The 27,717-nt window shown below is 42.8% G+C and overlaps 1 protein-coding gene across 2 annotated transcripts; it reads right to left on the bottom strand.

The window, feature by feature from the left end:
• Positions 1-700: 700 nt before the first annotated feature.
• On the bottom strand, positions 701-27,717 carry mical2a (microtubule associated monooxygenase, calponin and LIM domain containing 2a). 2 transcript variants are annotated; one of them, XM_053427573.1, is made up of 22 exons: positions 27,552-27,717; positions 19,751-20,120; positions 15,587-15,794; positions 14,912-15,028; positions 13,339-13,440; positions 11,957-12,112; positions 11,766-11,866; positions 11,299-11,556; positions 11,031-11,146; positions 10,795-10,921; positions 10,612-10,702; positions 9,711-9,858; positions 8,395-8,594; positions 8,007-8,110; positions 7,794-7,862; positions 7,570-7,704; positions 7,334-7,438; positions 6,091-6,360; positions 4,864-4,971; positions 3,212-3,392; positions 3,050-3,126; positions 701-2,968 (listed from the first exon to the last, which is right to left on the bottom strand). In XM_053427573.1, the coding sequence occupies exons 2-22, from the start codon at positions 20,009-20,011 to the stop codon at positions 2,564-2,566; spliced, it is 3,339 nt and encodes a 1,112-aa protein (XP_053283548.1). In that variant the 5' UTR covers positions 20,012-20,120; positions 27,552-27,717; the 3' UTR covers positions 701-2,563. The 2 variants fall into 2 exon arrangements, with proteins under 2 accessions (XP_053283548.1, XP_053283541.1); XM_053427566.1 differs by lacking the exons at positions 4,864-4,971; positions 6,091-6,360; positions 7,334-7,438 and having other exon boundaries at positions 27,552-27,711.

The following is a 27,717-nucleotide window of genomic DNA, read 5'->3' as shown; positions in this document are numbered from 1 at the left end:
CTTTTTATCGGTCGATTGAGAGAATCCTGAGACAGTCTCTCATTTATGGGAAACCAACGGAAGTAGTTGCTGTGGAAATTTAAGACTTTCTTTAAGTTCACACTGGAAAAAAGACATTTCAACATTAAAATAGATGTAATATCATAATCCTTATTCTATTACCTCCATCTACTGAGAATGAACAGACCTTGTGAAAATTGCTTAGTTGAATAAAATGCTTAGAACTGTCAATCACTTATTATTTGGACCGATTTAGAATAAAGCTGATGTTTGAGAGGAGAACATTCACCTCAAGTAAAATTACTGCTGAAATAAAACCTTATGTGAAGTCTTAACCTGTTTGTACTAGTCCCGCAAAACAGTTGTTTAATTCCATTTTATGCTTCATTAATTAATTCAATGTTCAAACTCTAAGATCTGGGCAGCAATCAAGAGGATTCAATCAGGCTATGTTAGTACTAGTTCATTCCCATAACAGCTCCAAGCTCAAAAACACATTATTCACGGGGCTAGATGTTACGTCAAATCAGATACTTGGGGTCAGTTATTTATCGTCATCCCAATTACGCCACACAACTCATGTGACCATGCAGGTGATCACCTTCAAACTGTCATTTGTCCTAACCCCTCCAGTTGTGTCACGGATCCTAAATCTAAAACACAGAGAACATACAGAGACATAAATAAAAACCACACAATGAACAAAGTAGAAAAAAGTTTATGAAAACAAAACAACAAAACTGACATTCACAATGAAGACATTTGCATGTTGGCAGCATTGTACATGTTACTGTGGTCTTGTTAAACAGAGGTGGAACTATTACAAGTCCAGTAAGTGACTATGTTGACACGGACACCAATAATCTGACTATTTCCCTTATTCTGAATAAGACATACATTATCTCAATTACGATGTTCACATGAGTTGTTAATAGAGTATTCCTGTTTTCAAGTTACACAGCAGAGAATCAGATTGTGACGCAGGCCATTACGACACTTGAACCCAGCGCACGGGTCGTCGAGTCGATGTTAACTGACGAATGTTGATGTTGCAAAACACTGAAATCTCCAATAAGACATTTCATGTTTGTGTAAGGTTGGAATACTCCAGGTCTTAATTAGATCATTGCTTATTCCTGTTTAATGTTGTTTACACAGCAGTTTCTTATTCCGACTTATGTCTTAATCTGGTTACAGAACACTGGTGTCCATGTTAACACGTCTAGTGTGTGTAAACACAGTTCTTTGGTATTTCAAAACACTGAAGTTGTCCACCTGCACTGCACAAATCATGTATCTCAGTTTTCCTGCAGATTCAGTCAAATCGACACGGAACACTAGGTAGCAGACAACAAACCACAAGCAACATATTGCATATCCAACACATCATGCTGTTAACACAACAAATGCCTGAAGTCTCTGCAAATATCATGTTCAAATGGTTATTTAAGTTAAACACACACTCTGCAACTCTTAAGTGCTTCACAAGCATCGTTGGACAAGAGATAGTGTGAATGCATAGGAAGCTTCGGTGAGGCTTCCAGTCAGAGGTTTGCAGTTGATCTTCCAACAACTTGCTTTAAAAAGTATGGCAAGCGTGGCAAGCACATTCAAACACATCACAGCAGGCTCACCATCTTCTACTGTCTACAGTAAATCTGAAAGTAATTCATCAATCTGTTAATTAAAACATAACGTTTGTCTCGTTATACGGTGGGGGTGGGGATGGGGGGGAGGAGGGGTTCATTTTGCCTTCATGCCTCATTTTCTCCGTCAACAGTAGATGGCAGCAAAGTAGAACCAAATACTCAGTCCCTAGTTTCGAATGCATTTGTGAGGTTTTTTAAGAGTCATCCATTAAAAAAGAAAAAAATCCACACAAACAGTTCATTAAAGTAAAGGTAAAAAATTGTGTTGCATATATACTGTATTAAAATAAAACATATGGCAGCAGCACATATGTGTAGTCAAAGGAAGACCTGACTGCGTTAACATGAGACCAGGCTTTTATCCACTGTGAGCGTTTCCTGCTCCGTCCACAAGGCAGTTCCCCAACATAAAGTGCATCAAGTCAGTCAGTCAGTCGTAAACCGAGTTCAGAAAACTTTCACTGCAGGCGCCTGGTTTTCAGGGCAGTTTGTAAAAGGTTAGATTCTACAGCAATGACGATCAGACATTTCAGCAGTCTCAAGTCTTTAAGGCACGGACTGGGCCGGTTTCATTTTGATTTGCCTTTTGATTACTAATTATCTAAAGAAGATCATCTATATTAAACCAGTGCACATCTAAACACTGCAAACATGTCTCTGCTTCCAGCTATGTGACACACTGCAGCAGCCTCCGGTAGTAAACTGCAAAAAGTTGTCTCTTCTTCGGCTGATGGCAAAGTACGTTCAACACACCGGGAGCAAATTAAACAATAGTAAACATTAAAAAGGTGCTTGTGTCCGGCTTTAAATGACAGCAAGACGAGAACAGTTCAGCTAAGGTGCAGCTCAGCCTCAGATTTGGTTTGGTGGTGATGTTCAGGGTTAGGGATTAACAGCTGGGCTCCACTGGGTGTCTAGATGAGGCTGGTGCCTACATGCTCCCGCAGCCACAGCAGTAGAGGCTGTAAAGAGCTTGGCCCGTAAGGCATGGCCTCTGTGTGCATCTGCAGCAGTACCTCTTGTAAAACAAACAGCAGGGGCAAACTCATGCTCAGTAGCTCAAAGAGGAATGTATAGTCCTGGGCGTTGGCCCTCATGTGGCCGGCGAGGGCCTGTGCCGTGCTACGCACACAGCGGGACAGATACCAGGGGGCGTTACACACCGTGCGAGTCACACTCAGGGGCCAGCTCAGCCGTTTCCTAATGAACGAGCTGAAGGTACCTGCTGCGGGTCGACTCGGCAGGTCTGCTGTGCTGCTGGACTGAGAGCTCTCTCCTTCAGCGGCACGTCGCTCCGGAACTCCAACTCCAGTAGGATTCTAACACAGAGGATGAAGGAAAGGAAAGTTAGATTTTTATAATAAATGCTTTTTAAAATCCGCTAAACACAAGGTACTCACAGAACGGAGAGATAAACTCCTGCGTAGATGTGTCCCGGTGTTGCGTTGATCAAAATGGAGTTTGCAGTACAATTTCCCTGTAAGATCAAAACACATGTCAGGATCAAAGTCAGTGAAACCACTTTGATGCTGATCTTTATATTTTAATTTGAAGACACAAACCCTGCTCAGAGTCGAAGGCGTGCGCTCCCTGTCGCAGAGCTGAGCTGCAGGTGGAACAGCGAAAACACTCCCTGTGGAAGAACAGCCCCTCGGCACTGACCCGCTCCACCATGTAAACACGCCGCTCGCATGAGTGACACTTGTCACCCGACTGGGGGAACGAGCGTCGAACGGAGCAGCTCTGCACACAGATGTAAACAGATACACTTTATATTTATAACATTAGATCACTGAAACAGCTGTCAGATATCAATGGGTTTTAACTGTTGATGGCTTATTTTTGCCGCTTGTTTCACTGAAGGCCTTTGTTTATAAGAAACCCTCAGTGAATATTTAATATGATTGATTAGGTCCTTCTCTCTATTTAGCTTTTTCTATCTTTGTTTCATTGTTTTACTTGAATTTGCTTTTAAGCTCTTATTTTCCCCTTGGAAAGCACTTTGAAATTATTAGTCTATTATCACATCATTCTTCTATTATTGCAGCATGGAACCTGAGAATGTAATTGGTCAGGTGACATTACTTTTTGCTAGAATTCTAAACTCTGTTAGTGACTCTTGGAAGTGCGGTCATGCTCAGAAACACAGGTGGCTATTTACATGCAGTGGCAGTGGCAGTGAGAGACGGAGCACATACAGACATGTTCATGAGGCTCTTTTCATACTGTGAATGACTGAGGTGAGGGTGAGCTGTATGACATTCTGTATCTGCCATCATTCTGTGAAACAGTAACCATCGTCCTCGCTTTAAAGCCTCAGAGTCGTCACAACATTCATTCGAAAGTAAGTGACATAATTATAGAAAGAGGATAATCACCAGGCTCCTTGTTCTAAGTAGATTCTCAGTTGCACTTCAAGAATGAAATTTGATCGAAACATGGATCATAATCATGTACCAGGATAATTATGCACTGGGAGTTCTTCCTTTGTATGAAACTGGTGTAAGTCCTGCTGTAACATCTGGCTGCTGAGTTGGCACCACAAGAACACACACTCCAGCTCTGACAACTGCTGCTCATTAAAAACATGAGGGGCAGAAACATCAGTCAAGAGAACAGCTCTCATGTGAAGCACGATTCTTGTGCATGAATTATAATTAAGATGATTTGAGTCAACTGTGTGAATTTTGAGCTAAAACGCCCAAACCCCCAAGCAGACATCGGGAGAACATGCAAACCACACAGAAAGACCCCGGCCAAACCGGGATTCAAACCAAGAACCCTCTCATCGTTAGGCGACCATTACACCTAGTAAAATAAAAGGGATCTCATTTAGTCCTGGCTAGTGAGTAAAAATTGGCTAAATCGTGAAAAACGTCAGGACAGTCCTTTAACACCACATTTACGTGATTGAAAGAATCCTATAGCCAGAGAATGATGTTATAATAATGTCCAACAATTTGACAAAACCCTGGATTATAATGAATGATAATTTTTGACGTTCATTACCAAATTCTTTATGACAAAACGGTGGGTAATTAAAGTTAAATTAAATAACGGAGAAAATAAAAAAGGCCCCAAATAAAAAATGGTTTTACAACGCACAAAATAATGGCTGCATGCAACACACAAACACACAGTGAGGGCTGTGAGTGGCAGGTGTTTGAAAACACACGGCGAGGGCGGGGTCACAGGTCAAGCTCGAGATAGTCACCTTGAGTTCAGCAGAACCGTCTCCTGAGAACAACCCTCTAAGATGCATGGCTTTGTCCTTTATACTCTTTGTGTGAAACTCTCTAGTCTGTTGTGTCTGAGCTTTTTTCTGCAGGACGACACGGGGCACAGAGGAACAAAGGAAGAACCATCAGCCTCACCTCCTCACCACAGTGAGACACATTCTCCCACCGTCAGCTAATGTGGAGCTCTCTAATATCCACTTAATAAGCTCTAGCCAGTTAAATGATGAAAGACCTTTCTGTTCTGCTTCTACAATAAGAAGTGGGATTTGACAGGTAAGCGTGGGCTGCCGGGAGCGGAACAATAACGTCATTGTGTGGAGCGAAGGCTGCCTTATTACATCAATATTACACCCCACTTGATGTGGTTACTCATACTACAGGAGAAAAGAAAACTGAGACAGCCACACAGTCGCCTGCACAGAAACATCTACAACATCGCGCCAGCCCGGAAAATATCTGCCTTATTAAATCACATAGTGAAGTGTTGAGGCCTTGAGGCTAAAGGGAGTCATCTTAAAATGAATCAAGAATTATCATTAAATTAAAATGGTGCGAATAGCAGCAACTTAAAGGAAGACTATGGAACATTTACTGAGCAATAGCGCCCTCTGTAACCACACATGGTGATTACATCTGTCACACAGGAGATCTGATCTGACAACAGTAAAATAACCCATCTTCACTCTTTTTTGTCTCTATCCTGTATTTCAAAAAGGAGAGAAACTGCATTTGAAAGGACACACATGACCATTTCTCAACAACAAACCTGAGCTCTACACTAAATGACTTGATAAGGTGAGTGGTTTTGGCGCGCTGATCTGAGCCAGTGCATACAGGCGAGCTCTTGGCAAATCTGAATAATCAAAATATCTTCTATGCAGATGTAATCTTGCGCCTGCAGCCCTGGCCGACCGGCTCCACACGGACTCAGACTGGCCAATAATCCGACTGTGTGTCTTCCTCAGCTTGTGCCAGCTCTGCAGGCCTGCTCTTTCCATTTCTGTCCGGCTGGATAATTAGGGGCTGACTTCACCATCTGACTGCACATTACACAAGCCTAAATGTATAATCAGGCCATAATGTATAATCAACATTTGCTCCGGGGACTTTTCGGAGATCAGAACGTGCAATCAAGACGTTTTAGCAAGACGACAGAGAAGGAAACAAGAGAAAGCAGATATGACGGAGGAGATAGTGTTCACCTCAGAGACGTGTTCATCCACCTCCCTGAGGCGCTGGAGGACTCTTGACATGAAATGGATGGCTGAGTGGCAAGAAGAAGAAGAAGAAGAAGAAGCAGGGGGGTCTGCACTCTCAGGCGGAGGCTCGGCCTTCGTCTCAGCGTGTGTTTGATCAACGTGTCTGAGCTTCACTGTGGAAAATGGATGCTGGGGCTGGAGCTGAGGTTCGGGCAGAGTCTTTGTCGGCAGGCGGACTAACTGCTCTGCAGCTCTTCTGATACTAAATTCAAACTGAAAGGGATCAACCACAGCAGTGCACACGTGAGCGGTGGTGTGTTTAGTTGCAGTTTGTAGTGGCTGTAGATCATTTGAAAAGAACAATCGGGTGGTTTTATACGTTTCCGTCCATTAACGGTAAATTACATGTACTTTAATATGCTGCTAGCTATTTTCAAACAATAGTGTGATTTCTTAGCCTCCTGGCAGGCGTTAGTCATGCCAGTGCAGCATGAGTATCAACTTGCATAGGTGATCCATTACAGTGGATTCTCTGGCTGCTTTATGAGTTACCAAAGTTACGTAACCATCACATGGTAATACAGTTGGGAGCAGGAAGCGTTTTTGGACATTTTCTTCTTGGGGCAGTTAAGAACTGAAGGGTCAGTGTGAAATCTGAGACCTGAACAGCCGACAGCCCCATTCGAATGTAATTCATATCATCTTTATGCTTCCTGACACTCGTATCTGCCTTTTGTTTGACTTGTGGGTATGACTTCACAAAATGTTTATCTAATGAATACAATGCTTTGACTTCAGCAATATGAGGAAGGGCTCTTTGTCTGGTTTGGTAAGGTTGTTGGGGAAAGATGATGTAAGCGTATATTTTATAAGTTTCCAATTGCCAGTCCTGGTTCATGCTATACAAAGCATGTGGGATGTACGATGTGAGCCTTGCAATAACAAAAACTCACATTTGTTTCTGTTGATAGCTGGAGCAGCACGTAAAGAATGTAAAACCACCAGTTTGGTCTGTTAAATATCCAAACTCCTACTTTAGGTCAATTATATATGAGCTTTACACATGGGAGTTGCATGTATTTGAGGTATTCTCTATATACATATATGCTATGTGATAGAAAAGGTGTGTTTATTTTAATTGAGAGTGTTTTTTTAAGTACTATGTGTATGGTTGTTGGGACAGAATTAGCCTACACACACTACATTGAGGACCGTTTGGGTGTCTTAGATGTTGTCTCCTGTCTACCTGTGTCTCAGGAGAAGGTTTGGGTGGAACCACAGGCCTGAGTTTAAGGCGCAGACTCTCAGTCAGGTCGAGAGTTTGCAGTGAGGAAGACGTCTCACAATCAAACTGAGATGTTGCAGAAAATGTTAGAAGAGAGTTTATAAAAAGACACAGACATAGAAAAAGCTGAAAAGATTGAAAACAGATGACAGAAGAGTCGTGCAGCAAAGGAAAGGTTTCAAGATGTTGGTCTTTACCTGTGTTCTGCGGACTGCGTGGCTGGGTTTGTTTTCAAATTTGGCAAGCAACTGAGTAGAAATGGAGCGCACTTTATTTTCCTTAGGTTCCTGCCCCTCTCGCACTGAGGAGCCATTACTGGACAGATTGGTGGCCTAAACAGAGACAGAAACAGATCTTAGTAAATATATCAGGTCCTACATATCGGCAACTTTTCAAATTGAAAGTTCTTTTAGTGACAAACCTCCTCGAAATAACTGAACTTTCGCCTCCTTTTGTAAGTGGGGTCTGTTCCGTCTGACCTCTTTTCATCCTGAAAATCACACGCGAGGAAAATCATGTAAGATTGAGCATCCAACAGTTCCAAGAGGAGGAGCTTAAAACCAATAAAACACTGAATGTATATAAAATAAATCAAACTTGAACTGGAAACGGAAGGCAGGAAGTGTGGAGTTACCTTTGGAACCCGTTTCCTAGGAACTGCCATATTGAGGACATTATTTTTACTTCTGACTTCTTTAGATGGATATTCTTCATTGTTTTCATCTACTGCTCTGGACCCTGCAGTACAACACATGATTCTGTTTTAGAGTTTCCACATTTCCCACCACACACAGCCATAAATGTCAGATAATATAAATGCATTATGCTTCTATAGACTAGGAGAGACATATGAATGGTGTGGGGGGGGGTTGCTACATTTGTGAAGAGGAAGGTTCCATAAAAATACAGCCTTAAAGACTTTATTGTTCACTTAGCCGAAAGTCAGAGGAAGGTAAGTTGTTGTCTGAGGTTAAAAAATTGGGAAAAAATATCGTTTTAAAGTAAAGAGTCAAATCAAGTACCTGATGCAGGTAGAGGTGTTCCACGGAACAGCTCGTAGAACTTGGACAGGTATGCGATCATCCGGGTCTTATCCAGCTCCTCACCAGCACTCTGCTCCTTCACAGACGTGAACGAGCAGATCCCGAACTCCCGCTCACTGATGTCGAAAGCCAGCTGGAGGTTTGCAGCATGGTATTCTTCATTTAATGAATCAAAATCTCTGGTGGAAGAAAGGGAAATGAAAAATGACTGTTAATGGGTCTATAAGGGTTTCATTGTCTACGATGATTTAGCCTTATATGCAGACTGATAAAGCAGACGTTAGCACAAAGGAAAGACGTCTCACAGAAACTTCTGTTGCTCAATTTTCAACCCTGCACAAGAACTTTTTTCCCTTAAATTGCAGGAGAAAATGGCTGCAAATTACCTCTAATGGGAGAAAAGAAAAGAGCTCTTACGTATTTGCCTACACTGACAGTGTGCAGTCGCGTTCGGTAATAAGGTGGATGAGAGCAGTAACCTAGCAGCAGCACACACAAACTTTGCTGCTACTCTAGAACTACTCTTTTTTTTTTCTCTCTCTCTCTCTCTTTCTTTCATTTGTACGAACCTGCTCCCCTCTCCGCTGTCTGACAGGCTTGCATATGGAGGAGGGAAGGCGGAAAATGCCAGTGGTTTTCGGGGAACTCAGGACCACATGAAATTGTAGTGGCATGTGGCGAGGTACGCAGGCAATAATTAAAGAGTGAGAGGATATAATTAGATTTGTAAATGCACTAATCTACAGTTCACCGAATAATTCCATGCAGTGCAGGGTAGTCTCAGCCGAAACTGTGGAAACTGAAGTGCAGTTTCTGCTCTTTAAGGAGGAATTTGTCCTGAAGTGCAACATGAGTTGTTTTCATCCACAGATCCAGATCAACACAATTAAGATTTAAATTAAAAAAAAAAAAAAAACTTTTTGTACAAGTAGTTTTAATTCTGTTACAAAAACTCAGGGACAAAACTGATATGTGTGAAATGTAAATGTCGTCACTCTGTGAAAACATCTATCAACCCTCTAAGAAAGGGTCAAGTTCTGTTTAAGTGTGAGAAGGAGGAGGAGGAGGCAGAGAAAGCAGAAAAAAAATGCACATCAAAAGACTTACTCTCATGCCGAGCATATTTTACAAACCCATAAGAAATGAATCTCCTCACAGCTGCTTGTTACAAAGAGGCTACAGAGCTCAATAAAAAAATGGTTTCTCCATGTGAATGTATGTATTAGACTTAAGAGATAATTCATAGAGATTTTGATCAGAAACTGTTATCATCTAATGGGAGAAAAGTTACGTACATCAGCTGAGGTTTGAACCTGTGGATGAGGGCACAGAGGGCGAGGCCGCTTTGCCAAGAAGACGTCAGGTCTGTGATCGTCACATTCCTGTAGCCCTCGGTCTGTTTCTGGCACCAGGTAAGAAGCCTTGCTGGTCTGATCTCCGACTCTGCAAAAGAAACATTCACAGACATGTTTTTCCATAAACAACCCCCAAAATATAACGTATTGTGTCACGACAGAGAAGGTGGGAGCCAGTGCTGAGGTATGTTGTACGTATGTATTGTATGTCTGTGCTGCCGTTGGCAAATGAGTCGAGTTACTTCCCTAAAACACACAGCGCAGTTCAACATTCCCACTATAGATCAAATCAGACTCACTCACTGGGAAGAGCAAGATATTTGTATTTGACGTTTTCCTGCCAAAACCCAGTGTTTCCTGCTCCCAGTGAATCCACATGTAAAAACAAACCTCAGATTGTAACGTATTCCCTCAAATGAGTTTAATTCTGGTTACCACTTCCGTTCAAAGGGAAAGGAAAGGAGGGATGTAAGCCACAGTGTTAATGTGAGGAAGAGAGGAAACCCTATCAACCAGTCAGATCGCTTCTGTGAATAACCTAGAGATGAGTCAGCAGAAGTCTTTACATAGACAGGAAATATGGTCAAAGTCTATCAATCTGTTCCTGAGCCGAATCATGGCCATATAAGTGTGTTTATAGATCATCATAAAGTCACAGAGAAGTCGACCTTTATCCTTTTGGAAGGAGTTTACTAGGTGTTCCTGAGATATCGTGTTCACGAGAATGAGTTGGGAGGAGAAGCTAAAATCAACATGTCTCTGGTCACGTCAGCAGTTTAGAGGAATAACAACAGGCACCCACACACAAACACAGGAATCGGTCACTTCCTGTCAAACGTACCTCGCCTGCTGAGATTGACAGGTCGTCGTATGGTGGCAGCCCGCTCCAGGGAGCAGGTATTCAGCTCTGCACTGATGTACAGGTGACGCACCTGAAGAAGGAATGAACAGATAACGATCAACAAGTTGTGTATATTTCTTCAAACTGATTTTTGCTTCTGGCAAAGTGAGCACTCCCTCTCACCTGGTGGGGTCTGACACAGGAGGAGTTGAGGTTGGGGTATCGCGTCCCAGGGTCGATGGTGTACTGGTCAAAGTTTTTGGCAATGTTTTCTGGTGTCGTCTGAGGAAGTAGTCTGTAAATACTCTCTCTACAGAAAAGCATTAAACCAGGCGTTATTTAAAACACAAAGTTTTTAAATTACATATGAACACTGCACAGAGACACTGTGAGCATAATACTGAGGTGTGTATGTGTACCTCTCTGCCAGCACCTCGAGGGCTGTCTGACCCTGAGCCCAGCTCTTTACCATCCACGCTGAGTCGAAGGCAGCCAGGAAGCCTCTAGCACAACCTGTCCCCATCGGCCAGAAGGGCTGCACAAGACCACACAACAAATACATTAATGTAATTGTGAGAATTCAAGGCATTAAAAAAAGCATTGCTGCTTCTGCCAGGTTTTGTAACAGCTCCTTCTCCCCGGCAATCAGGCTCCTAAAAACCCTGCCACCTCCCGAGACACTCTTACCTCTACGAGACTGTCGCCAACCAGCGCCTCCAGCAGCTGGTGTCCGAACCGCTCTCTGACCAGAGCGGCGTTCTCTGAGGCGTACATGCTTGTGAAGTCAAACATCGCCACGTCTGGCTGCCCGCAGTGGTTCATGGCAAAATCCAGCGTAGGAAGTTGGTAGTTGGTGCCAAAGTCAGCAGCCTCTCGGGCGTAGCACAGAAGTGCTTCCTGGTTGACATTCTCAGTGCTAAGCAGCATTTGGGTGTCTATGTAATCCTGTTGAACACAGACATGACCGTTATAGAGGTAGAGTTGTTTTTGAGAGGCCTAGATTTGTTTTTAGTGAGGATGCACACACGACACACAGAAGCCCTACTTGATTTTAGAATGTGTCAAATCATTCACATGATTAATACCAACAATTTATACAATAATTCTGATATCTAAAATCTGGATAATTGAGTAATATATAATCTTGAGCTCACATTAATGAGCACTCCCTTGTCCAGCAGACTCTGTTTCTTGGCAGTCATGACAAAGTAATGCGTGTTGTCCCTGTAGTAGACAATGTTCTCCAGATCGATACCTGCAAGAAACCATTTGTTTTCAATATGGTTATAACTTTTAAAACAAGGAGACGTCCCGTTGATCTCAGATGCTTCTGAATTTGTCCTACCCGTTTCTTCTTTGAGGTCAAGAAAGAACTTCTGGTTGAAGATGAAAGCCACGCCACTGATCTCCTCGACTTTGGCCTCTGCTGTGGTGTTCCTGTTGATGAAGTTAGCTGTGATGGCGATGGCCAGTTTACCCCTGAACTCCTTCCGTTTGAAACCTGGGACAAAGAAGGACACGTGAAGAGAGAGAATGACGCAGACAAACAGTGAAAAAGAAGAGATGTCTCTTTTCCCAAGCAAACCATTCCTGTTGACTTGTCAAAGGAAATCTGGGTTTAAACCAGAATTTCAAGGAAGTTATTAGTTAGGTTTAGAGGAGGCTCTCTGAGGCAAGCCGTCATAAAGCTAAGAAAACAAAAGAAGGACCAGGAGTTAAATGCTGACATCAAAGGTCAATACAATTGCTTAATTAACCACCAGAAGTGCAAGTGTAGCAGTAAAAGTCTGTAAAACCTTTATATCATTAAATCTGAAGCTTAATCCAAACAGATGAAACAGTGAAGTAGCTGAACAGCTCTTCTGATGTTCAGCTATTATAATTCAAAGAATCTCTAAATACTATTTTTATGTCCTAAACAAAACTAAAACCCTAAGATGACACCAAGCAAACTCAAATTAAAGTTCAACCTTTTACTGGTGCTTTATCATTTCAAAGCCTTAAAGAGATTCAATAAAAAGTCAGTCATGCAAGACATTTCCCCCCTCGTTTTCATTTCATAGCTCTTTACCAAAGGCAGCAGTCAACAAGTGCAAATCTGATTGTATTTAACTCTGTGTTACTGCAGCTATGTCATGAAATTACGCCGACTGCGGGGGGAAATCATTTCCCCGAGGCGTCTTCATAACTTGAGAATGAGCTCGACGTCTTGTCCAGCCCCGAAAATGCCCTTTTTAGGAATTAGCATCTGAAGTGAATTGGTTGTTAGATGACAACATTTTTAGTGGAGAGACCGAAACAGTGAGACACAGAGATGGAGAGAGTCCAACCCGCATGCATCAGCTGCTGCGCTGAGCCCCCAGCTCTGCTCTATTTATGTACACCAATTGGTTTCACGTGTTACCTTTCCCACTGGGAGAGATCAATGGCCTCACGTGTATACATTTTAAAAAAGTGAGTTTCATTTATGGCTGCACAACAGAGATAACGCAGCCCAAGTGGAGAATCCAGTAAAATGACTGAATGAAGGAATGGATGGAGGGATGGTTACTATAGCTACTGTTATGTAAAAGCATGTCAAACAAACTGACATCATCTTTTAACCCCGTGCGGAGTGAAGGGTAACTTTAGCATCAGCCTTGTTCCTTTATTCTTGGAATTTATTCTTGGACAGTTCATCCTTGAGGCCCCTCTACTGTTCATATCTGTTGTTTGCCGTCGTCTCACCTTCCAGAGTGTTCCTGCGTCCGTCAGCCCCCACAACGACATCAAAGTCAAAGCTAGCCACAGGGTGATCAGCAGGTCGTATTGCAGCCCTCCATCCAATCACTGAGAGAGGGGAACAGAGAGAAAGAGAGAGTGAGAGGGGCGAAATCCCTCGCCCAACCACCCTACGTGGAATGTGGGGAATGTGGAATGTCAGCAGATAAAGGGTTGGTGTTTTGCTCAAGGACACTTCAACAGTCTCCATCAAAACGTATCTCCACGCAGGACCACTCAGCCACCTGCCAGGCTCGTGCAGTGCTAAATTTGTCCGTACAGGGATAATAAATTGGGAAGAATGAATAAGCACACTTCAGCACGGTTGCTGTTTTGGGTTGCTACGTTGCTGTTTTCCAGGAAGACTGCTCTTACTGTGACGCCAGTGCAACCGGGACAAATATGGCTATTCATGACATGTAAAAAAAACACACCAGAGAATAAGTGTTTGTGATGCATGAAAACACAATAGAAAAGATTAAGCTGCTTCATATCTGTAAAAACCTCTGTGACTGCCTGCAGAGCCTCAATGTGTAATTGTTGTCCAAGTAAAACTATCATTTATTGAACATGAAACAACATCAGCCGTTTTAAGTGTCTGCTGCTGCAGAGGTGTGGGACCAGCACAGTGTCCGCCTGGCAGCCTGTTGTGTAATATCACTATGTGGAAAATGCATTCCCTGATGTCAAGGGCTCGGCTAAGTCCGTCACGGCAGAAAAGAAGTGTTAAGCCAACGTCTAAATTTAGGCGAGGCACTCGTTGTTATCAGTGTATTGATATAACATAAGGAGAGACGGCGCATGACAACGGGGTTTGAATCGTTCTCTCTCTCTTGAGGGTTTATAGCTCAACGTGGTGCTTGTGGGATCAGAGGATCATCGGCAGTACAATGTAAAAGAGTAGTAACATAACATTCTCAAACTAAATGGGATCATTAGAAAGTCAAGATATTTTTAAACAAGTTCTCAAATGTCATCAAAGTTGATTTACTGCACTCCAGAAAAACGTCATGATTTTAAACAAGGGAAAGAATGTTCAATCACTGGCATAGTTATGATAAATGTAAATATCGACTGACAGGACATGGTTTATCTTGACATAATTTTTGGCCATACCACCAGTCCCCAGGCCCCCATACTGGTTATCTAACCTCCAGGTTGACCTTCTCTGATCTAAGTTTAATAAAAAAACATGCTCAGTGCCAATATTAGTGTTGTGTTTATTGGTTGATGTCAAGGAAATTAAATACTGCTGGACGAGGAGTCTTTTGGTGCCTTGCCGGCCTGGAGGCACAGCCAGAGCAGCAGGAGTAGGAAGGTAAATATAGATCCTGAGCCAAATACCATCTTTTTTAACAAACTGACAGACGCAGCCTGATGTTTATATCAAGCTTTAAACGTGATTACACTTCTCAGATTTGTCCTAATAAACGTTCCAGTTGCACAGTTACCAAACTCATAAAACAACTGTCAGTGTAGGTGAATATAAAAGTGCTGTTAATCTGTTGTTTGGACATGCAGCTGAAGTGTGGATGAAGACCTTCTTTTTCCTGGTCCTCTGGAGGCTCCAGCAGCTTGACGAACTCCACGTTGACGTGAAACTCCACAGCGACGAGGAGCGCGACTTTCAGGAGCATCAGCTGCAGCTGCTGAATGCCTGTTGGACACACACAGACACTGATGTTTAGATACATGTGTAAAACGGCTGCCAAACTTTGTGTCTAGTGTTATGTTGTCTTGACACCATTGAGAACAAACCCCGACCTCAAATGCTTTCCCCTGTCTGTGCTCTTTCTCATGTTATGTTTGACATTTTAAAAAGAATCAATGATCAGATCAAATCAAAATGAACATCTGGGGTGAAAACATTTTGCCCAATAATTTAATATATAATAATTATAATTGTGTACTCATTCTTACTTTTTATCTCCACCAAGGAGGTTATGTTTTCACCCCTGTCTGTGTTTTTTTGGGTTAGTTGGTTTGTTAGTAAACAAGATTAAACAAAAACAACTAGATGGATTTACACAAAACTTGTTATAAGATTGCAGCATGGGTCAGTGAAGAACCCATTAAATTCTGGTATGGATCCAGATTAGGGGGCAAATCCAGGCATTTTTAAACATTTTCTCAGGGAATAAATAACGTAATGTAAGGGGACTTGGTGGAGGTACTGGTCTTTATGTTTTGGGTCTGTAAAGCCATGTATACTTACTGATGTGGTCAATGGCCCCGGCACAGAATTTGCCATAGAACTTTTTGGCTCCCAGGCCGCGCAGGTCATGGATGGTGTAGGGCCAAAGGTGCAGCACATTGTTCCTGGAGAACGAGTCCCTCTTCTCAATCACCACCACTTTAGCGCCCATCAAGGCGAGCTCGATGGCTGTCCGCAGGCCGCAGGGACCTCCTCCGATGATAAGGCACTGCATAAAAAGGGATGACAAGTTGACCTCAGAGAAAATGAGCCACACTGTGGTGATGAAATAAAAACAGAAGGCTGATTTTCTTGCAGAGGAATCTGAGATGATAGATGATTCGCATCCCACTTGTTTATTAACATACCGGTGGGAATTATAACATGAGCATAGATCATGAGGGGGAGGCAGCACTTTACTGCACCACTGGAGCATTTAGAGCCCGAGTGTCTCACTGAAGGACACTTCAGCAGCAGAGATTCTGACAATCAAGATCTCTTCGGTTTTGAGAGAACTTCTCCAGACCACCTCGCGTGAGTGAGGATTGTTAGTACGTCAAACACAAGGAAGAGAGTTTACAAGTCCGAACAACTTCCACCAGCCTGAACTGTTATTACAGCCATATCAAAGGTGTGATTCATGCAGTGGCCCAAATGCATCACACAAAAATGTATGAAGTCATTGAGGTTACACTGCCTGTCTGAGAATGTGGGGCTCAAACATGAAGTCATCCTGCTGAGTGATAGATGAAAGAAAAGAACGAATGCCGGTGTGCTGGCAAACTTTTCTCTCTTTTTTTCATCTTAACAGATAGAGACCTGGTGGTGTGTGTGTGTGTGTGTGTGTGTGTGTGTGTGTGTGTGTGTGTGTGTGTGTGTGTGTGTGTGGTCCAGGTATCAAATTGCTAAATTACCCTCTGGATCAATAAAGTATCTATCTATCTTTGTATCTATGTATATATCTATCCAGCCATCCATCTATTTACTCATGTCGACCTAAATCTTTACACTTCATCACATTGAGGACCTGTGTTCCTTATGGGGATTAAAATCAAGTCCCCACAACATAAATCAATACATTTCATGGTTTTAAGGTTCAGGTTAGCTCAAAGCTTAGGTTGCGGTTAAGCTAAAGGTTAAGGGTTAGGCAAGTAGTAACTCTGGTCAAGGTTAGTCTCCAAAAACTAAATTGAAGTCAACGTAATGTCCTCTGAAGTCATGGAGACACGGCTGCGTGTGTGTGTATATGTGCGTGCATGTGTGTTGATTCTTTTGAAATCTAATCCTGGACCAAACCACTTCTGAAGGTCGCCCCCGCTGTGCTCAACAAGCTGGACGGTCTCTCGTCTCGATAGCTTCAGCAAATTAGTGCTGAAAAACACTTTTTCTTCCACTTTTCCCGAAAACGACTTTAATGTCTTCCCCTACCATTTATTCAACACATTGCCCAAATCCCTACAGTAAGCCGACAAGGGTATTTGCCACATATTTGCACAGGAGGACTCACTTCCTGCCATCCTGCGTATCCACCAATGGTAAAAACATAAACAGGTGAGGGGGTTTCCCTCATGTTGGTTCTGCGAGACACAGACTGGGTGCTGTTTACAGAGCGCCCAGTGTCAGCAAACAAAAATCCCACATCATACCCTAAACAAAAAAAAGACGACTGTGAAGTCTTCTGTTCCATATTCTCGCTCTCTGAGACTGTGGTTAAGCTCCCCAGTGGTTACACAGGGCATCAGTGTTGTCATTGTGTGTTGCCTGATGTTGTCAGGATGAAGGATTCTCAGGTGTGAGACACACAAGGGTTGTGATGCCGGGACAAGCCTGCATTTGTGTCTCTCATCAAAGGGTGAGTAAGATTATCAACCAAAGACAGAGATGGCAGGACGTTGAGATTGTAATTGAAGTGAATTCAGTTTATACAGATGTGTGTTCACTATGTGCACATGTTTATCTTAAACATCATGTGACTCTTAGCATCCGTCTATCAGCCATTAGCACATACACGTTATTTGTGTAAGTACTTTTCCATTTACTGGTGTAATTGTCCAGATATGAGGCTTTTCCTGAGGTCCCGTTCCACATTTGCTGTATCAGGACACGCGCACTTCCTCTCAGCTTCCCACCTGTGACCTTGTTCTCAGCCAAGCTCCACCTCAGCCTGCTCCCGTCTGTCCCCTGCTATATTAATGAACCTGTTCAACTCAGTGGAGGAGCTTTTACTCTCCCTGCATTTTGACGGCACAGCCATCAGGGGCAATTTAGGGGTTCATGCCATAGGACACATGAAAAATGGAGGAGCCGGGGATCAAACCACAGAGCCTCTGGTTAGCGGACGACCCGCTCTATCTCCCGCCCATGTGCTGTCCATGTGTTGCAAGTATTGTTCAACCAAGAGTCAAATACTGTATATTTAGTTGTTTTTTTTTAACATATTTTACAATAAACAGCATCAAATTTTAGATGCACCAAATAAAAACATTATATGAAAAGTAAAAATCCATTCTGAAAACTGTTGGTCTACTTATGATTTGCATGGATCCAATACAGGTGAAGTTGTCTTCTCTTGAAATGACGTCTCAATCTTAAATAACATTACTGCACTTCTTTTATTGAATTGAAATGTGTTTTAAAATCTCAGAATTAAGAGCTCCCTGCCTCTCAGAGCTATGATGACATGCAGCTGAGAATGATTCACAACATCATATCGAGGATTTAATTATAAATCCATTTGTAAATTTCAAGCTCAGTAAAAGTTTATGAGAAAAAATAACAGCCTGTGGTTCCGTGTCAGTGTCGCTGCAGCCAGATGTTTAAAACCATAAAGCGTGGATGACATCACATCCTTTAAAGACGGCTGCTACATCGGGAATATAAAGCCGAGTGACATCACCTCTGTCACTGTTAAAGAGCCGAATCGCCATAAAAAAAATGAGTCGTCACCCATTGGTTCTCCCAGGGATCGGAGAAATTAGTCATCAAGTAGAAACAGATCGTCTGTGCTGCAAGTGACTAAAACAGTCTTCATACTGAGCTCATACTGAGCATGTGTGAGCAAGTAAAAGAAACAGACAGTGCCATACATCCACTTTAAGTTAATGTTTCAATAATAAACGCAATCCTCTGTTTATGACTTCGGTGCACTGTGCCAGTTTTTATTTCAAAAGGCAAACCATTCACACCGTCAGAATTATGATATTTGACCTAGAATACTTGGCTCTGAAGTTTTGGAGTCACACTTCATTTAGACCATTCACCTTATTTCTCATTTCTTATTTGGGAGTTGGCTTAAATCAGACGGAACCTATAAATGTGAGCTCCAGACTGAAGCATTTAAAAACACATTTTAATAACAATCTGGGCCCGTCTCCCAGCTGCTAGGACGAGGCTATAAAGAGCAGAGCACGTCCCCAGTATAACTGGGGCCAAATAATCAAAGTTGCTGAGTGATGCTGTCTGTTTCTCTGTGCAGTGTAACACTCGAGATGGGGACGGCCGGCTGACGCATTGTGTTTAATTCATTTCATCAATTTTCTGTCCCGTCTGTCCGGAGCTGTTGCAGTGACAGATTGAGTGTTAATGTAGTTGACAGGCGGGACGAGGTTAAAGTGATGACCCTGATATAGTCGGAACAAAAAGGCTTTGTTTTGTTCAGAAGGAACAAAGTTCAGATGACTTAAAAATGAAATAGGAACCACATGAGGTAAAGTTGGAACAGACACTTCCTGAATTATGACATCAGCTTTTTCGGATGTATGAACAAAGCCTTACGATATTTTGTTACATTTTTTTATACACATATATATTAACAAGCTTTACAGACTATAAACGTGTTTGAAGTGAACAAACAACTTAGTTCAACATGATAAACAAATGTTTCTCATGTTTATTATTTCGATTTTACTGTGGTTACAACAAATACCTAGTAAAAGCGTTGCATGTCTAAGATAAAGTATGATGTCAACTCATGAAGCCCGAGATCTTTGAATGAAAGAGCAAGCAGATGATTTTAAAACAGCTCCATAACCACACAAGTCTCTGAAAAGGTTGTGTAAACCGAATTACCCCATTATCATAATTTATTAAAAATAAGTGAAACATTTCCATGAGCTCTGGCCTGCGTATGACACAATAACTCTTTGTGGTAAAAAGTAGAGTTGCACAAAATAAGATTCAACTCACCTTGGTGCCCACACAGGCTTGGCCCTTCTGGTACTCTTTGTGGGACATCCTCTTGTCCAGCTTACTCCACAGTGCGTTGGCCTTCCAGGTGGTGACCTTTGCCCTCAGGCTGCTGTAGAAGGTGCTGTTGTCTGCAGGGTCGAGGTCTAGCCGTCTGCAGAGGACGTTGAAGGCTTGAATGGTTCCTTTACAGGTCGAGGCCTGAACAAAGTTCTCAAACTGCTTCCCCACATTGTCCGTCTCCTCCTTCGTCTCTCCCATCTTGCCCGCTGCAGTGGGTGCTTCGGTGTGCTGAGGGCTCCTGCTTGCTTCCGCGCTCGCTGCCAGATGTGGCTACACCCTCAGCTTGGCCCGCGCCGTCATGCCCAGTCTGAGGAGGCAAGACACGAGAAATGTGATGTCATCTCATAGCAAAGAATTTTCCACATTCTATAATAGGAAAGATCAAATTGGTTCTGCTTCATTACATCACTCCACCAAAATGGTGCATCGCTTAGAATGTTGAAGTAATTTAAATAAAGCTGACAACGCAGCTGTATTTGATCTGCTCTTTGACTCCACTTTACATTACTGAATCCTCCAGAGGGCTTACAGCGCCACTCCTCACTACGATTCACTGTCTGAAGATTAGACGCACACACTGGTGAGATAAGATTTCAAGTACAAACAAGGCTGTGAGAATAAAATGTGCGTTTCTGTCGCTGTAAGCACATTTACTGCTTGTGGTTCACAGAAGAGTTGATTGTGGTTCTTAACAGAACTTTAGAACCGCTTCGGGATTCAGTGACGGCTTTACAAGAGTTTGTAACAAGACTTTCAGTTTTTTACTAAGCTGTCCAATTCTTTGTTTGGAATTCAGTTGTATATTTTTGCACAGTCATGAACTCTAAGCAAATATATTTTTTATTAGGAAGCCAAAGTGTAAACCATAACGACTCCAGGGACTCATATGGACTGGAATAAATACAAAACTTTTCTTTGATTTAAAAGCACTTTAGGATGAGTCAAAGTCACAAACACAATTTTCTATCACACACCATTCATACACTGCCGGCACTTTGTGGGTTCAGGACACTTCGGCATGCAGACTGGAGGAGCCGAGGATCGAACCAATAACTTTCTGGTTAGTGGACAACCCACTCTTCCTCCTGAGCCACAGCTGCCCACACATGCACTAAAGCACACTACATTTGTCTGTCTATGGCAAACATGCATGCATGCATATAAATATAAATATAACTAACATCTCTCTCTCCATATATATATATATATATAGTTACTACTTTTGAGTCTTCAATAACTAACAATCCCACATGTTGCAGTTCTATAAAGAGTAAGTAACATTTCTACTATAAATACCGTCTTCATCATGGGTAAAAGTGGTTTCCCTTTTACTACAAACCAAAAAAACACTGTTTATTTCCCTTTCGCACCTTCCACACCTGGAGCGTAACACTCAACACGAATGAGTGGACAGGAACATTTTTTGTCTATAGTGGAATATTCACTACAGCTGAGAACCAGACCACGTTTTCAGGTCTTTGAAACTGCTACGCTCGCCCAGACAAACACAGATTGATTGGATGTGATTGGGTTTGCATGTTAAATAGTCCAGCATTGTACATTCAGTACCGACAGACATGCGTGCGTGTGAAAGACCAACAGAAAACAACATGGCTCTATTTTTCAAACATCCAACATCTTGAAAATCAAGAGCCAGAACTCGACATCAAAGCAGAGCGTGGATAGTTTCTGCATTAAGCGTGTGTGTGCTCATTTGGGTGGAGACCGTGGCTTCCGTGAGTTTTGGGAGAAGTCAGCCTTTGATATTTTAATGTCCCATGGAGCGGGATAGGCCGGTTGAGAGCAGAGGTCAGGGAGGACTCAAACAGTCCCCCCCACACTAATCCACTATTACTGTCACACACCCCCGCAACAGGGCCTCAGGTGGCAATGTGACTCTGCTATGAAACTGTTTATACAGAGCTTTGGCCCATGAATGGACAATCAGTCGCTGGGTCACAACATGTTTGATTGTGATTTGAATGTGGTGAGATTTTGAATGTTGTTCCCAGAGCAGCAAGCTAAAATTAGCATTTAAATTTACACAAAATCCTGTTTGGCTGGACGCGTGCATCCTGTTTTGACGCTGTTGTTTTTCATTTCAGAGAGAGATTCAGACAGGGAATAAAACACCAGGCAGTCCATGTTAATACAATACACTCAGGTGACCCTCAGTCTGCCTCATCCACCTTCTGAGCTCCAAAAAGCTCCTGTGGGAAGATACTAGGGACCCCTGAGGCCTTTCACAGCAAACATTCAGGCCCAGACTCGGTGAGCTGACATTCCTTTGCCACGTGGCTCGAGCGGCTCTGAACTGCTCCATCAGCAGGAGCCCAACACTGAGTTGGCCCTGTGGCTCCATCAGCCACCTAGTCACAGGACCACCTCCATGATATTGGGAGGAATGTGCTCTCTGCTAAACACACGTAAACGTCCACTTGTTAACTTCAGAGAAGTGGCTCTATTCTCAACAAGGATCACTGAGAATCATTTTATGTCTATATACTTATATTCTAAGCTATGGCCACTGTTAAACCCTTTAAACTCTAATGGCAGTGGTGGAAAGTTCAAGTCGAGACATGTTGACATGCACAATTTTTCACATTTCCGTCCAAATGGCAAAAAAGACACAATCATTGGAGCCATCTGTTGTGTGACTCTGCGAGAACGAAGGAAAAGGTACCACGTAGTGTCTCCCTCGCCAAGTCAGCGCTCAACACTCCGTCTCACACTGAGTCCCATGACTTCACCATCTCAGTCTGACAGAGTGGAAAGTCAATTGTGGGCAGACAGATTGAACCCACAGAGCGGCTGTAAAAATACAACTAATGACAGACAAAGCGGAAAGAATACACACTCGCACAGACGCACACACACATCACATATCACAACCAAACCATATAATACTTGAGGATCAGAGTTTAACAGCATGAAAGTCCCCTGTCCGTTCAGAAAATGGTCTGATGGAGTGAAAAACAGCTGCAGCTGATGGAGAAGACCAAAGCAGTGATTTGTTTCTTTATAAACAGAATCATTTATTAAGATATTTATAGTTTATGGGTTTTATTCAACAATATAAGCACTTCTGTCTACAGACACATTATATTTAATTTGACTATTATTCATGCAGTCACTTTAATGTACGGAGACGCATATGCCCAAAGAGAAAAGTGCATGTACACACAAGCAAGAGATGTGGCAAGATATCAGTTTCCAGTACGAGAGGGGGAATGTTAGGCATGTGAAAAATGTACCTGTAACACCTGGACGGAAGAAAAGAACAAGAACAGAGCCCCAACACACACACACACACACACACACACACCCCCCCCCCCCCCCCCCCCCCGTAGAATACATTTTTTTCTCTTTTCTTTTTTACACTGATGTATCTGATTATTAATATTCTACAACATGGATAAATGAAAATGTACATTGTGTATGAGACGGACAGTGTCTATGCTTAATGCCACCTTGCCAACACAGGCAAGATTTATTAGTACAGTCCGTTCAATGTTGGTTTATCTAAAACAATAAATAATTATAGAATATTGTGATTAGGGAAGCACCTAACAATTATCTTTAGTCACCAATTAATCTGCTGATTATTTTTTGTCTATGAAACGATGAAGACCTGATGTCTTAGAACTGAACCAACATTCCAAAACCCACATACAGTATGCCTACTTTTTAAATTGACATGTACAGTTTACAGTCTCATTTCAATCATTCAGCTCAACTCAGACACTGACAAAACTGTAAAGACACTGAACTGAAGTCAAACGTGTGACGTAACGCTCTTCATTTGTTTCTGCAGAGCACATAGCTGCAGGCTATCAGAACACAATGGGAAGCTGACAACACAAGGAAAACATTGGGAGTGCTGGGAAATGCACATACTGCAGCTTAGCCAGCCAGCGACAGTAATTACAGACTGGACCCAAGAAAACCAGGAAGGAACCCTCTGTGGGCCTGATAAGGAGGCAGCATGTCTCAGAAAACAGTGCATTCATGTGGACTTCAGCCTACAGGCTCTGCCCTCCTCCAGGCCCCAGAACGGTATTATCTCAACTCTCTGACATCTGGCTGTGTGTTCGGGCAGCGGTGCCAAGATAAAAGAAGATCTGCGAGGAGCCAGGCAGAAAAAAATGTTGACGTCTGTCAACTTCAGAGGGGAAAACGGTAAATGTACACAAACAGGAGCTGCCGCCTACAGGAGCATCTGGCCCATGATGTGTGTTCACCACACCACATGACTCCTTTTGAAAAGGTATTGAGACACTCGGACACAACACCGAACAATGCCTGAACAGCTACTGACACAAACTATTCACTTGAACAATTATTCGGAGCCTATTCCTTTGTGTGACAATAAATTAAGTAACCGAATTTGTTATCTTTGTCATAAGTAAACAAACACAACAAACACAAAGCCAAAATAGTAAATATTTAACATATTAAATCAATTTATAAGTAAAAATCTATACGTAAACTAGGCACTCACAGAGCACAGACCTCCGCCAAGGTCTAGCAGTCCATTTCAATTCAATCAGGCCACACCGAATTGTACACACTCATAGATATCATTCCAGTGAGTAGACCTGATGTTTTTCCAAAACATGGTTTGTGAGCCAATAGAGACCTTGTTGCGTTTAAATGTGTTTTGTGAGGTCACAGCAACCTTCACCTTCAGCCATCAAAATGTAATTCCCTCATCCATGAGTCCAGCTGAACGTTTGAACTTTATCTGAAGAAATTCCATCAACGTGCTGCTGAGATATCGCGTTCACAAGAAAGGGAGAGACAACCTGATAACATAAAGCATCCAGCTACTGCAACAAAGCCAAACTAAGGGTCAAAGTTCAGAGGGCATCTTCGGCTTATCCACATCACGGGGGGGGGGGCACAGTGAAGGTTAAGAGGACAGTGTTACTGTGCGGCAGGAGTAACAGAATCTGTAACAATCAGTAAAGCCAGACTCAGAATAGACAAGGGTCATATTGCAGAAGAACAACAGCACATGACCCGAGAAGATTTCAACACAGCTACAACCTGTAAACAAACCATGTCAACAAACTGCCTCGGACGAACACATACAAAAAGTTCTAAGTTTAACTCAATAACAGACAGACGTTCTGGGTTCACCTGCTTTCAACTTCAACAAACTGCCTGGTAGCCACAAAGAGTCACACTTCCTACAAAACTAAATATAAAAAATGACTGGATTTCCTGCAATACCAGGAAGGTTTTCACATCTAAACCAAATCAGGGAGATGCACTGAGAAAGAGAGATGACTCATTTTACATTTCAAAAGTGCGTGAGTCCCATCAGACGCCTCCCATCCCAACTCATCCTGCCGAGTGCGTCTGGTTTCCTGTCCTGATCAAAGCTGCCTCTGTCAAAATCCTCCTCTGTGATTTTAAAGCTCAACTCAGTTTTAAACCCATATCAGTGTGGCGGCCGCCTCTGCCAGAGGGAACCTGTTAGTGATATCCTGGGGTTCATTCCCTAAAGCCTCCCAGTGCCTCTTTCAGTGGCCCTATCTTTAGCCGCCGTGTGTTTACATGTGATGTGGTCCAATACTCTGATGTCGCAGGAGCTTTAAAGAAAGCAGAAATGTTTTTGCAGTTCCTAAAAATATGACATCCTATTTAAAGCCGAGCCAAGTTGGCAGAGAATGATTCTCACTAATAACACTGGTAGCTAAATTGTGTTAGTGTGTTTTTTTATACAGCAGTAAACTTTTTGTTTGAACGACGTGCCCCACCTATCTCTGAAAGTTCCTATCTCTTTTGTGTAGCAGCTGCCTGGCTGCATGCGTCCGTTTTTTTATGCTGTGGAACAAGGAAGGAAACATACTGTAAAGAGGAAGGAGAAAGTTCACAACAGCCCCCCCTTGGAAATTATGAGCACAAGTTACGATTCAACAGTGTATCGAGTGTTGTGAAACGTTTTTATCCACTGCACCAAGCCCTCACATATCTTTATCAGCCTGATTTCTTAGCTGACCAGTGGATTCATTCATTGATTTATTAATTTGATCTATGAATCTTGTCCTCAGCTATATTTCTGTAATATACAAGTTCCGTATTGTTTCACATTGTTTTTGTATCAATGGAACAGTGATGTCCCACATACCTGCTGGATTTGATCATATCTGATGCACAGACAGCTGGATGTTTGTGTTCTCTCAGCTCGACAGTAGCTTCACTCGTTGAAAGAAGGCAACCATGAATCAGAGTTAAACCTGTAATTATTGAGCATGTTCAGAACATAAGCCCTGCAGCTCTTTGGCTAAAAACACCAGTGTCTGTCTGAGGAAATGTCTGAAGAAATTACGACTCGTTTTATTAAGCAATGCACTGTTTACCGTGTACTTCCAAGGACTTTATATCACGGCACACGAATGACTCAAAAAAAGGCTTATTGGGCAGGAAACGCCAATCAAGGGAGAAAAGGGTTGGTGCACGTTCAATGTTTACATACAGGGATTTTGGTAAGCTCTACTGTTTAGATGTTAGCACGTCCTGCCCGTTGGATAGAGAAGGTATTGCTGCATGTTCCACACTCGTCACAGGAAGTGATTACTCACACAGCAATGGGAAAGAGAACTGTTACTGTTTGTTTGACTCCTTTTCGACCCTCCTTTAAAATGTTGCCGCATGTCCATGCATCATCTCCCAAGACTCATACCAGACTGAGTGCTCATGTTGAAACAAGGAAGAGGGAGAAACAGATAAGCTCCACAGTAAAGCCTCACATATCAGATCGTAAAATATTTTCTGTACGACTCCTGTTTTTGCCCAAATGTTTTGGAGCCTGACATTTTCCTGCTTGGTGAGGAATCCAGTGTTGACCCAAGGTTCTGTTGTGTGTTTGATCGGTAGCAGCTCCTCACTAACCTGACCTCACACCAGAAAACATTAACAGGCGGTTTCTGTCAGTCACAGAGCTTCAGACATTACAGCCTTTCAGCACCACACCTTTCTTTATCATGCAGTTTGTGTCTCTACAACCCAAAACACAGGTCTAGGTGTTTGCTGTCAAGATGCTGCCCAGCAGGTGGAGTCAGTCTGGGGGGGGGGGAATACCCAACAGACTAAAAGACCCCGTAGACTAATGGTGAGATTGAAGCATAAAGAAACTAGGTGAGGGGTGACTTTATCATGGGTTTACCTGTTCCTGCTCTTCTACACCATTGAATGAAAAGCTGTCAATCAAGTTGTATTTGCTTTAAGGCTTGTGTTGACAAGCAGCCACACAGGTTTATGATTTATGCACTTCAAGAAGTGATTTATGGTGCAAACATCAGCTTCTCAAAAAGGCAGGTTGCGCAAGTGGAGATAACTCTTTGTGTGATCAGAGAGGAAAGATGGGCCAAGAGGTCTGACCCCACTCTGACTCCAATCACGGCTTTCTTTCACAGTGAGCTAATGAGCACGTGTTGATAAAACTAGAAATAAATTCAAATCGAATCAGCTTTTCCTCACCGGTAACTTCCAAACGGCCACAGTGAGACTTCGTGTTGAATTCTCTCAGTAACCTCTGCTGCTTCGTTAGTGCGTGTTTTCATTCGCTGAGCCTTAACTTTTCAATAAAGTCAAATCTGACCCGGGGTCTGTTCGTTTTACAAACAGGTCCACACCTCTGTCAGGTGCCTCAGCCTCACACCAGCCGCTGGATCAGGAAACACATACAGACGCATGAGAACAATACAAGGTGTGAAACAAAGTCTCTGACCTCATGTCTCCAGCCCGAGTCCAGTATCTCCTTCCGTTCGGTGTGTTCCGTCACTCCTGGTCCTGAGTGGCCGTGTGGAGTTTGTCGGTCCTCGGTCAGTGTGACAGGCAGCAGCAGCTCCTCTGTGCAGCTGGAGGAGGAGGAGGAGGAGGAGGAGGAGGAGGGC

Source organism: Pleuronectes platessa, chromosome 1, assembly GCF_947347685.1.
Source record: "Pleuronectes platessa chromosome 1, fPlePla1.1, whole genome shotgun sequence".
Taxonomy (NCBI): domain Eukaryota; kingdom Metazoa; phylum Chordata; class Actinopteri; order Pleuronectiformes; family Pleuronectidae; genus Pleuronectes; species Pleuronectes platessa.
Note: the sequence above shows the minus strand (reverse complement) of the source record. Positions and strands in the feature narration are given on the sequence as shown.